At 54.3% G+C, this 12,384-nt stretch overlaps 3 protein-coding genes across 3 annotated transcripts; 1 reads left to right on the plus strand and 2 right to left on the minus strand.

Moving 5' to 3' along the window:
• Positions 1-5,414: 5,414 nt before the first annotated feature.
• Positions 5,415-7,505, plus strand: ETH_00006940 (uncharacterized protein; the record flags this gene model as incomplete). Its single annotated transcript, XM_013377914.1, has 1 exon — positions 5,415-7,505. The coding sequence occupies one exon, from the start codon at positions 5,415-5,417 to the stop codon at positions 7,503-7,505; it is 2,091 nt and encodes a 696-aa protein (XP_013233368.1).
• A 279-nt stretch (positions 7,506-7,784) lies between these two features.
• ETH_00006945 (TBPIP domain-containing protein, putative) lies at positions 7,785-9,084 on the minus strand (the record flags this gene model as incomplete). Its single annotated transcript, XM_013377915.1, has 5 exons — positions 7,785-8,146; positions 8,260-8,355; positions 8,533-8,608; positions 8,682-8,789; positions 8,854-9,084. 5 exons carry the CDS (start codon positions 9,082-9,084, stop codon positions 7,785-7,787), a joined length of 873 nt encoding a protein of 290 aa, XP_013233369.1.
• A 1,743-nt stretch (positions 9,085-10,827) lies between these two features.
• ETH_00006950 (uncharacterized protein) lies at positions 10,828-11,971 on the minus strand (the record flags this gene model as incomplete). The annotated part of the gene is made up of 2 exons (XM_013377916.1): positions 10,828-11,067; positions 11,444-11,971. The coding sequence occupies 2 exons, from the start codon at positions 11,969-11,971 to the stop codon at positions 10,828-10,830; spliced, it is 768 nt and encodes a 255-aa protein (XP_013233370.1).
• Between the last annotated feature and the right edge of the window lie 413 nt (positions 11,972-12,384).

The raw sequence follows: 12,384 nt of genomic DNA on the forward strand, positions 1-12,384 counted from the left end.
TCAGCTTCAGAACTGTCAAGTTGTAAGAGCTCCCGCAGCATGCGAAACACATTTTCCACCGAGCCTTTGAAACGTCTCTTTCTGGATAGACGGAACTGTCAAAGCACGGCAGAAGTGCACAGAGCAACCTATATATGAAGTATGGGAAAGCGGCAGCAGGTTCTAGGTGCCTGACGTCACTCTTCTGGTAAGGCCGCCGCATATTACTGCTGTCTGGTATTTTCTGTTGTGAGTGAAGTTCGCAGCATCATTCTTTCCGTCGGGAAATACTGAAGGTATGTGTTGTGTATGCAACTGTAAGTAGCAGGTGCAGTGGCGGCGGAATGTATTGTGTTTCCCTAAGTGGGTGCTTTTTCCGTCTAACGGATTGCTGCCGTGCTGCCTCGTTTCTGACGTCCATTCCGGTGAAGCCCATTCGGTACATTGCATTTCATTGCATGATCACAGCGCTGTTGTACATTCGGTTCGTTCGTGGGAACGCACGCGTTCGTAGTGAGAACATCTCAGATCCACCACAAAGGGAACTTCCAGTGTACTTTGTTTTGTTTGTTCGTTTGTGGATACGCGTTCCTGATCAACGTGAGAGAAAGCTAGCTGCCAAGGAACTTTATTGCTCTATTTGTAAGTCGCCAGTTGCATGTTTTGCATTGCAGCGAGTGATTTTAGCCGGCTTCTTCTGCCAAGGTACTTCACTGTTCTGTTTGTGAGTCGCCAATTGCATGTTTTGCATTGTTGCGTGATTTTAGCCTGCTTCTGTCTTTGTGTACGACGAGCTTCAACGCATTCGGTAGCTACGGCGAATGGGTTGCAAGGCGCGGTACTGAAATGCATTGCATGTTAAAACTTAATGAGCCGGCAGGAATCGGCTGCAAATAGAAGAGCTATTTAGAGCTCTGATTGTGAACTGGAGCATGGAGGCCGTTTTGATTCTCGATGCCGTCATAGAATTGCGGCGAACAGCTCACTGGGAACGAGACCGTTTGCGGATCGTTGAAACGGGGGGCAAATTGGAATATCCCTTTTAACATCGAAACGCATTGGCTGTTTTCGAGCCAGATTTTGCCGATTATGTTGAGGTAAGGGTAGGGCGGTTAACTCAGACGAGCCAAGCGGAAGTGTAGTGAGCGTTTAGAAGGGTTATCTTTTTCAGTGGAACTTTTGACATAAGTAGCACGAGAGCAATCGAACGTTAGGAAACCACATGTTCAGAGGATATTCGCAGGAGAAATCGAGCTCAGTACAGATGTTTTGACAAGAGGAGTACGGCAGTAGATGCTCCAGGGGTTTCCTCGCTGTGTATTCGAGTAATAAATCTGGTGAAAATACATTTCAGACGAGGAAGATGAGTAAAAGATGCCTGATCTGCCTGACTGCAAGGTAGCACGCCACTGCAGTTAGCTTAGCACGTCAGGAAACCCTAGACAACTGTGAAAGACGAAGAAGACGAGCAGTTGCGTTGGGGTAGAATTTATGTTGTTGCTGAGAGACAAACAAGACGAGCAGTTGCGTTGGGGTGGAATTTATGTTGTCGCTCTAAGGAGGAAAGTGCAGGAACTTGGGCGGTTCGAGATGCAGTGCAGATGCTGGTTGGCCTCTTCTGACGAGGCACCGGACGGCTGTGTGGATCAGGTTATTCTGGCTGGTGGGGATGGAAGTTTGGATGAATTCGTCGACACAACGAAAGAGAAGGGAGAGGCACTCGGCTGCGCAGCCCCGCATGACACTGGGGGAGAAGGCGCACTGGTAGTCGTGAGAAGGCGCACTGGTAGGTGACGCCTGAAAAGTTGAAAAGGATTGAGAAAAGTAGAGTGAGGTTGCATAGTAGGAATCAAGAGAGTGTAGGCAGATGGTTCAGAAAGAGGTGTGTTAGCTCGCCAAATGGTTAAATTGTTTGCAAACGGCTCCGCACTGTTGCCCGATGCAACTTGATGCTGTTCGGGCAATTTTGAACAAGGAGGTTAGGTAGGTACCTAGGGTTTTGGGATTAGCATGAAAGATACCATGCAAGGAATGGACGAGCTGAGAGTCAAGTCTCTGGGTGCACTGAAAGCACAAATAGTGAGTGGTCTAAAGATCTACGCTGCACAAACAGCTCAGGAAATCTGGCAAAAGGAGCAGTGTGGGTGCCTTCAGCAAGAAATATGGAAAGGCTCGGGTCCCGGTAGTATTTGAATATGTTCACCTGCAACGGGATTCGGTAGCGAAAAGTGAAGTGAGATGGTTATATTTTGCATTATCTTTCAGTAATCTGCATTAAGGGTGAGTGCTGGATCCTCAGTGGATCTGCTCATGTGGGATTCGATGAATCAGCAAGTGGCAGTCATGTTGCGGAGAATGCAGTTGAATGGGGTGCCTCTCAAAACTGCTACCATGATCTACAGTAGAGGGGAAACATGCATGCATGGCTATAGTTCTCACTGAGATGCGGCAGGAGTTCAGTTGGGGTTCAGTTCAGTACAAAGCATTAACTGCTGCTACAGCAACGGCGGCTGTGCAGGGTGTGAGCCCTCAACAGGCACCGTGAAACACACATTTTTACTGCGCAGATGGCTGAATTGGGTACGGTTGCTGGTGCGTTTGGCGATAAGAAATAGAGTTTCGTCGTTTAGTACGCCGCAGTTGAAACAATGATAAAGTGAAGGGTAATTTGAACTGCATGTATACTGCAGGTCTGGTTTCATGAAAGATGCAGACTGTGCATGCTAGCAGAGCTAGCTTTACAGTAGGATGTTTTGGCCCACATCCTGCATTTTTCTGCATCGGGAACTATGCGCCGAACAAATATTTTTCGGGTAGCCGCTTAGCAAGTGCAATTCCAAAGCTACAATTATGCAGAGATACGCAGCTGACAGAACAGGCGAACTTGAAGTGAAGCAGATCCCGCTAATCACTTTTTTCTGGCTGTCCAATAGGTTTCAGCAAGTTTTCAGTTTCTGTTTCTTCGAAACTTGCGAAGACACATTCCAGAGACCTCGGACTGCCAAGTGATGCTGTTCTCGGTGTCGGCATGAAGCAGAGGGCAAGTATGGTAGGTTTTGATATAAGTTGCCTTTTGTCGAAGATACACTGTTTCAAAAGGACAGGACTCCCGTAATAATCATGAGGTACTATCGTGGAGCCCACCCGAAAGCTTCAGTAAACGGAAAGGTGGATGAGGGAAACGCCGGGAGTGCCAGGAAGCAATAGATGTGGATCAATTCTTAAATGTTGGAGAATTTTGCGCGGGTGCATGAGTGAGGTACGAGTCAATCATGATCCCCCTAGTTTTATGCCTTTCGAAAGTTTCACAGTTCCTGTGCTTTTTTTCTTTAGATCCGCTTGCCATCTGAGGAGAAAGCTGCAGTGCCTCTACTGTGGTTCCCTCAATTTTAAAATGCCTTCACGAATACATGCGTGCGAAATCTATCACAAGATGAATTCCAGAGGAGAAAAGCAAACTCAGGCTACAACACGTAGCAAAGGCCCGGCAGGAACAGGAGGTGCTTGCTATGTACTTGCAAAGGTTGAGCAGAAGGAGCAAAAGAAAGCTGCCATAGCGTTGCCTAGTTTCCCCGGCGATCATGAAGCAGAATTTGTGATGGCCCCGAGGATGTTTCTATGAAAAGTGCGAAGTAAATTGTATGCTTGTGTCTTTTTTGCATTCGCGGGATTTGTCTGAGTGAAGAATTCAGAACTTGTCGCATTGTAAAGAAAACGAACATTTATCTGTTATAAGTTTTGCGTGAATAGAGAGAAAATGGGAATGGAGTGTTTCGCGGGGAATTATCAACAGACTGAAGAGAGTGAGTGCCAGTTAGCCACCGCCACCGGAGGAACCTTCGAAATCATCATCGTTGACTGCTGTTGGGCTACAATAAGACGTTTCTGAATCTTTTATTCAGTGTATTTTGGCCTTTAAACATATTATAAGAGTTTACTACAGGGATTCTGAGCTGAAATGGGGCCATCGGGTGCTGCGAGGGAACTGAGATCCTGTCAGCTTCCGTGCGGCTCGTCGCTGCTACTGGGTTGCATTATGGAAAATCTCATGAAGATGCGCCTGACTTGGTTTAGTTGTGACATTAGGAAGCCAATAACGCCAATATTTTGTTTTTCTCGCCGTTCATTGGATGTCATGCTCAGTCAGTAGGGGCATCTCACACTACTTTGTTCATCGGTTGCTTTTGCCTCTTAATGGCGTTAAGAGTAACGGAACAAAATTCGAATGATCTCGTTCTATTATAGGAAGTAGCTACAGAGATGCAAAAGCAATCAAATATTCTCTATCTAGCGAAGCATGTGCTGTGTTGAAACAGGACTGGGAGCCTTAGTTGTTCCGCAAGTTTCGAACTAGAATGTCCAGAAAGATTCCCTTCAGTATGTGGCTCTTCTTGACCACGTTTGACACACTACTTTAAAGGGAAGAAGTCTTTTTCTGGTCAACCAAAGCACAGTTCCTGAACTGTCACTCACAGTGGGTGCCCGGGGAGGACTCAGTGACACTTCCTTTCAACAAACAGGGAAGAAATACCTTTTTAAATGCCTTTATCACCCTCACTGCGACTCAAAAACTGCCTCTAGCGCCCTTAGAACGAAGCTGTGTCTACGGTTGTACGGGTAAGACACGTGAATGTGACTACGGATGAGAGCGTCGTGAGCCAGCAAGGATCTACGAAGGTTATTGCTTTTAGGGAAGAAGCTAAATAAATTAAAGAGCAGAGTGCAGGGAGAAAGAGCTGGAATGGCTTTTTCCTCTTTCGCTGCCTGTCAAGACGTGGCTGACTGCTGAAACTCGCCGACGCTCTGGGAAGAGGAGAGGAAGAGCTCTGAGGACTTCGCGCTTTTTGCATTTAATTGTATTTCTTTTTGGGATCAACAAAACAAGTTTTAGGAGTCGCATGCGGGTGTTTTCGAGAGAAGGAAGAGCTGATCATCAGCGCTCGAATGCAGTACCTGGCACTGCTGGCTTGAAGACCGCCACCGATGCTCCTGCTGCAGCTCTGCAGACGATTTGGGGCCTCTCACAGCTAACAATCTTTCAAGTTTATGTCTTTTAATTTATTTTAAAAGTGGTTGATTAATGTGTAGGGCTGAAGACGTCTTTCCGCGGGCGGCGTCCACTGGTCCTTCTTGCGTCGTGCACAGAAGACTCGGTCTGACACTCCGCAGGCGAAACTGTCGGAGTCTTTTTCTGTGCAAAGACGAATTTTGAAGACTTCTTCTATTTGAATTTAATTTGAAGTGCCTTTGCTGAGGTTTTTCTGCGGTGTCAGAAGCGTGGCTGCAGCACCGGCCAGCTGCGGCGACCGCCTGCACCTGTCGAGCCTCTCTTCTAGCCGAACGAAGTCGAGGATTTATCGGAATTTCTCTCAGCTTCACAAACAATACTTTCTTTAAAAGTATTTAAGTGTTTTGCAGCGCAAATAAACTGCAGAATGTCCCGCTGCGGCCGCCGGGGTCGGTGCTCGGCGCTGCCGGCTGGCCTCCCTGCGCTGCTGGTCTTTGCGCTGCTGCTGCTGGGCGTCTGCGAAGGGAGCGAGCGGCCAGGCGAGGATATCTTCAACTCGCGAGCAGCAGAAACACACAGCAACAGCAGCAGCAGCAGCAGCAGCAGCGCGCACCCCTGGGGCGCCACCTGCGCAGCCTACAAGTCCATAAACGTAGACTTTCCGCTGCTGCAGGCCAGGGCCTCCTACAACTTGGGGCCCCTGGTGCAGGGGGCCCCCCCGATGGGTTGGGTTTGCAAAGCAGCAGAGCCTTTGTTTGAACTAGAGGAGTACCCGCCCTTCTTCCGGTCCGTCCTATCCCTCTTGGTCGGCAGCAGCAGCAGCAGCAGCAGCAGCAGCAGCAGCAGCCACAAGCTCCACAGACACAAAGACAAACATGTCTTCTTCACCTTCAACCCCTGCAAGCTGCTGCCCCACACTTGCCACGGCTCCCGCGGCCGTCTTTACAAGTTTGCTGCCAAACTCAAAAAGCCCCACGACCCCCACGAGGAGATCAATCGCCTCCTCGCAGACTTCCTCAAGGGGCCCCCGGGGGCCCCCCCGGGGGGCCCCCAGGGGGGGGGCCCCCAGGGGGGCCCCCAGGGGGGCCCCCAGGGGGGCCCCCAGGGGGGCCCCCAGGGGGGCCCCGGGGAAGGCGAGGAGGAAGCAGACACGACGGAGTGTCTGCAGAACGTGCTTGCTGCGAACTCGACTGCGGTGTACGGACACCGGGAGGAGCTGCTGCAGCAGCACCCGGAGAGCAACGGAGTGGGGGGGTTGTGGGGCGATCCCGAAGTGAGCGACGATCCCACTCCCTGGGATCCACTGGACCCCACAGATCCCTTTGGGGGCCTCCAGGCGAGCTTCCGCCACGCCCACGTGTTTTGTCCGGAAGCTGCGCTGCACATCAACGTGCTGCTCAAGTGTCCCGCCGCTGCTGCTGCCAGCAGCAGCAGCAGCAGCGGCAGCAGCAGCAGCAGCGGCAGCAGCAGCAACTTCGAGCTCTGCGAACACTCCGACCCCTGCACCTTCCGCATGGTCATGTCTTCTACTGCGGCTTGCCCCACAGCCGTCGACTACGGCAGCGCCCCAGCAGCAGCAGCAGCAGCAGCAGCAGCGCCAGCAGCAGCAGCAGCAGCGGGGGGGCCTCCGCTCCCTGCACCCAAACACCAACCCAAGACGCAGCCAGACGGGGGGCCCCACAAAAAGGCTAGGGGGCCCTTTGAGGCAGTTGGGGCCTCAGCCATTCAGCAGGACTTGCGCAGCAGCGGGCCCCACACGCACAGCGCTTCCCCAGCAGCAGCAGCAGCAGCAGCAGCAGAGGGGGGGGAGAGCCTATGGGGCAGGCTGCCCTTCCTGCTGCTTTTGCTGCTGCGGGTTGGGCTGTGTCTGCTGATCTTTGCCTGGATAATTCACACAATTCGGGACTGGACAGAAACAAAAATGCAATATGTTCCATTTTCCGAAGACAAAGCAGCAGAAGCAGCAGCAGCAGCAGCAGCAAATGTGAATTCGTACGACAGCTGCGTGGAGGCGCTGAGGGGGCTCTCGAGCCCCCCAGCAGCAGAAGCAGCAGCAGCAGCAGCAAACGACTCCGACGGCTTCCAGCTGGCCGTGAAGTACCCAGAGGGCCCCGCCGCCAGCCGCCCAGCAGCAGCAACAGCAGCAGCAGCAGCAACAGCAGCAGCGGCAGCAGCAGCAGCAGCAAGGCCTCCGCGCCGCGCGCTGCGGGGCCTCTACTCAACCCCCGGGCGGCGGCTGCTGAGTGTCTGGCTGCCGCAAACAATGGAAGCAGCAGCGCAGCAGCTGCATGCGTTTTCGGAAGGAGCAGTGAAGGTCTGCAGCAAAGCTGCTGCTGCAGTTTCGCGCAGCAGCAGGGGCCCCGCGGGGGAGTTCACTGCTGCTGCTGCTGCTGCTGCTGGGCCCCAGTGGGAATGGACTGACGCTCTCGACCTCAGCAGCACAGAAGCTGCTGCTGCAGCAGCAGATTCTTTTCGCCAGCCCTCCCAGGGCCTCAGGGACTACGAAACCATTAACTAGCAAAAAGAAACAAAATTGTTTTGCTGCTGTTGCTGCTGCTGCTGCTTTTGCACAGCTGCAGCGCAGCACGCCTGTCTGCACACTGCAGGGCTGCAGCCGCGAAGCTCAAGTTCTTATTCAAACCTGACGCTGCAGCAGCAACTGCTGCAGCAGCAACTGCTGCAGCAGCGCCAGCGCTTGCTGAAGCAGTTGCTGCTGCAGCGCAGCAAAAGCAGCTTGCGGCAAGTGCTGCCCGGTGTCTGTACAGCAGCCGATCAGCAGCACAGGGCATTTTGGGTTTTAGCACTTCTTTGAGCGCAGACAGGGAGGCTGTTCTCTTGCTGCTGCTGCTGCAGCAGCAGCAGCAGCTGCTGCTGCTGCTGCTGGTGTCGTGTGTCGGGCGTAATTTGAATAGGCCTCTGCAGGGATGAAGTCCTCGTCTCTTTCGAGGCCGAGCTGCTGCTGCAGCTGCTGCTGGTCTGTCTGCGCCCTCTCAGCCAGCAGCTGCAGCAGCAGCAAACAGCGGCGCTTTTGTGTCGCCCAGGCGGCGTGGAGTTGCGCATGCAGCAGCTCAGCAGCAGAGGCTTCTGCTGCTGTCACTGCAGCAGGAGCCCCGCGCTGCTGCTGCGCCTGCTGCAGCCTTGCGGCGCGCTCGGCCTCAGCTGCAGCAGCAAGAACAGCAAGTGACGCATGGAGAGGCGTGAAACGGCAGGTGCTGCTGCTGCTGCTGCTGCTGCAGCAGCAGCAGCAGCAGCCAGGCAAGGATGAGACGCACCTGCAGCAACTTTGGCCTTCAAACTCTCCAGCTGCGCTCCGCGGCTCCGCGCATCTTGGAGGCGCTGCTGCAGCGCAGTTTGCTTCCTGAGTTGTTCTGCAACAGCAGCAGCAGCAGCAGCAGCAGAAGCAGCAGAAGTTGAACTGGATGGGTTTTCGCGCATTTGCTGCTGCAGTCTTACGCTCGAGCTCCTTGACCTCTTCCCGCAGTGCTGCAGCAAAAGACAGAGTTGAAGCAGCAGCTGCTGCTGCCAGAAAAGAACAACAGCATCACCTGAAAGCTCTGCTGCCATTTCGCTGCTGCTGCCAGCTGCTGCAGCGCCGAAGTGGCTCTGGGCGTACATGAAGACCTGCAGCAAGTGCAGCACGAGCAGCATCAAGTGCAGCAGCAGCAGGAGGAAGGCAGCAGGAAAAAGATCTCACGCGAGTCTTTCCTAGATCTTTTGAAATCAGAAAACCTTCCTCTACTAGCTGCTCCAGCAGCTTCTCAAGTTCAGCTTTCTTCACAGCCCGCCGCAAATTGTCGAAAATCTGAAAGCAGCAGCGCAGCAGCTGCAGCAGCGGAGCAATTTGCTTCGGGTCTGCAGCGCCTCACCAGCTGCAGGTTGTAGGGCCGATTTTGCTGCCGCATGTACCCCAGCACCAGTTCTCGCGCGGGCGTTGCAGCTGCTGCATCTCCTGCTGCTCCTGCTGCTGCAGCAGCAGCAGCAGCAGGCTCTGCCTTAGCCTTTTTCCGCCGCGGCGGCTTCTCAGCCGACGCCCGCTTGCTGCTTGCCGTCGCCGCCGGCAGCGCCGCTCCCGCAGGCTCAGCAGCTGCGGAATCCATGATTATTTAAAGGAATTTGGAGCTCTATTTGAAGATAAATACTATTAAAGTGACGCAGCAGAAGCTGACACGAAAAGTCTTACGCGCGGAGCCGCTTCCGCGATCCCGACTGGCCCGCGCGCTTCAGGTGTATGTACACCTCGCGCGGAAAGCGCTGCCGCGCCGTCCAACTTGAACGACGCGGAAAGCTGAATTAATTCGACGAATTTCATTTTATAAATACTATTTAGAGAGTCTAGACTTGCAATCCTGCTGCTGCTGAGCTGCGCACAAGAATCTGAACTACTGCAGCCACTTTACTTCGCACGCAGCACCTGTGCAACTCTCAGCAGCAGCAGCTTCGCCCAAATGCTGCAGCTTTTTGCAGCAGATAGCGCCTCCTTAAGTTCCGTTTTAAATGCTTACAGCGCTGCTGCTGCTGTTGCTGCTGCTGCTGCAGCGCAGCAGCAGCGCTGCGAGAAGTTGAACGAACTGTACAAGGGCCTCCCCAGCATGCCGCAGCCGCCCTGGTGCTTCGCATTGCTGCTGCTGCTGCTGCTGCTGCTGCATTGCAGCAGCAGCGCAGCAATAACTTGAAATGAATGGCGGCCTCCCCAGCAAGCCGAGCAGCCGAGGGCCTCAGCAGCAGAAAGTAAAGAATTTAATTGCAGTGCAGCAGCAGCTGCTGCTGCTGCTGAGAATATCTTGAAGGCGCAGCAAACATAGCTCTAAATCCTGCTAGACTATTTAGCAGCAGCAAATCAATAGGCAGCAAACAGCACTCCAGGGAAAATCCTTAAACTAAAATAAACCAACGCCCTACAGTTGCTGCAACATCTTGCTGCAGTAGCTTGCTGTAGCATCTTGCTGCAGCATCTTGCTGCAGTAGCTTGCTGCAGCATCTTGCTGCAGCATCTTGCTGCAGTAGCTTGCTGCAGCATCTTACTGCAGCATCTTGCTGCAGTAGCTTGCTGCAGCATCTTGCTGCAGCATCTTGCTGCAGTAGCTTGCTGCAGCATCTTGCTGCAGCATCTTGCTGCAGTAACTTGCTGCAGCATCTTGCTGCAGCATCTTGCTGCAGTAGCTTGCTGCAGCATCTTGCGCTGCAGCATCTTGCGCTGCAACATCTTGCTGCAGTAGCTTGCTGCAGCATCTTGCGCTGCAGCATCTTGCTGCAGTAGCTCGTTGCAGCATCTCGCTGCAGCATCTTGCTACAGTAGCTTGCTGCAGCATCTTGCTGCAGCATCTTGCTGCAGCAGCTTGCTGCAGTGTCTATATACCCGCTTCAGGGGCGCCGCAGAGGCTGCAGCAGCAAGCCGACGCTGCAGCAGTAGCAACCAAAGCAGCATCTGCGGAGTGGTGCTGCTGCTGCACTATTTGCAGTTGCTGCGCCTGCTGCAGCTAGTGAGGTTGCTGCACCTAGTGATGTTTGTGCGGCTGCCGCAGCAACTTCAGCTGCAGCGGTCTGCAGCTGCTGCTGCTGCTGCAGTGTGCCGCTGCTGCTGCTGCTGCAGTTTGCTGCTGCTGCTGCTGCTGCTGCGGTGTCTGCAGAGTGAGCAGCGGCAGTGTCTTGTCTGGCCATCAGTGCCTTTAGCACATTCGAATTTAAATTTCAGATGTTTAATTTTCCTTTCTCCACAATTAAAAATTGCTTCCCAATTCCGAACAGACTGCTGCGCCCCCGCAGCAGCAGCAGCAGCAGCAGCAGCAGCGCGTGTCTTCACTTCTGCAGCTGCCCCCCTGCGCAAAGACCCCGCCGCCTCCTCAAGCCTCCCTCCCCCCCTGCCGCCCCTCCCCCTCCCCCTCCCCCTCCCCCCGCTGCTGCTGCTGCTGCTGCTGCTGCTGCTGCTGCTGCTGCTGCTGCTGCTGCAGGCGGCGCTTGAGCGCAGCAAGCCTGCGGCGCTCCGCCTCCACCCACTCGAAGTCGTCCGGGCGCATCAAAAAGGCCGTCAGCCAAGTGAGGCCGAGGCCGAAGCAGGCGAGGCCCAGGCCCAGCGTCGTGGCCTTCGCGCAAACCCTAAACCCTAAACCCTAAACCCTAAACCCTAAACCCTAAACCCTAAACCCTGAACCCTAAACCCTCGGCCCGGGGCCCGCGGCCCCGGGATCGCTGGGCAAAAAGAAGCAGCGACGCTCCCCCGAAAACGCCACGCAAAGCACACACGCCCACCACACTCCAACCCTAAACCCTAAACCCTAAACCCTAAACCCTAAACCCTAAACCCTAAGGAGTGCCAGTTGGACCCTAGGGCTCTCCAGAGGCGCGGAAGCGGGCCCAGAGGGAACCCATGCAACACCGCACACCTCTCAAACCCCAACCCCAAACCCCAAACTCCAAACCCCAAACCCTAAACCCTAAACCCTAAACCCTAAACCCTACTTTGAGCTCTTTGGAGAAGCGCTGGGGGCGGCCCCACATGAACTGGTGGAACTTCTCGCGGGGAATGTCGAAAGGGTCGGGGGCCCCCAGGGGCCTCTTATAAGACCCGTCATAAGGGTTTGGGGCCAGGGGCCTCTGGGCCTCGATTTCGTCCCCCGGGTGCTGCTGCTGCTGCTGCTGCTGCTGCTGCTGCTGCGGGGCCCCGCGCAGCTGCAGCAGCGAACGCAGGCTCGCCACGCGGCGAAGCCCAGGTGTACAGACACCCCAACTCCAGACACACCCTGAAGGGCGAATTGACACTTCTGCAGAAGACCTGCAGATAAGATCTGCAGAAAGGGGAAATCTGCTGCTGCTGCTGCTGCTGCTGCTGCTGCGGCTGGTGCTGCTGCGGCTGGTGACGCTGCGGCTGGTGCTGGTGCTGGTACGGCTGCTGCTGCTGCTGATGCTGCTGATGCTGCTGCTGCTGCTGCTGCTGCTGCTGGTGAGGGAAAGGGCGCAGCGGCGACTCGCGGCGGCCAGCGGCCCCATGGCTGCAGCAGCTTTCGAAAAAGAAAATAAAAATTTAAATAAATAAAAAAGAAAAGACTTTCAGTTAAAACAAAAATAACAAATTAAATTAAAATAATTAACACAAAAGCCCAGGAGGGACCCCTAAATGCTCCCAGAAGGACAACAGCAGCAACGCATTTCAACACCGGCTGCTGCTGCTGCTATTGCTGTTGCTGCTGCTGCTGCAGCTGTCTTCCGTGTTGCTGCTGCGGTTGCCGCTGTTACTACATGCGGTGGTGGTGGTGGCGCTGCTGCTGCTGCTTTTCGCCTCTTGTTGCGGTGTTGTTGCTGCTGCTGCTGCTGGTGTTGCCGCAGCTGCTGCTGCTGCTGCTGTTGCTGCTGCTGCTGCCCCTGAAACAGCGCTTCGTCGCAGCAAGGAAACAGAAGCGCCA

Source organism: Eimeria tenella, genomic scaffold (genome assembly GCF_000499545.2).
Source record: "Eimeria tenella Houghton genomic scaffold, Eth_scaff66, whole genome shotgun sequence".
Classification (NCBI taxonomy): Eukaryota; Apicomplexa; class Conoidasida; order Eucoccidiorida; family Eimeriidae; genus Eimeria; species Eimeria tenella.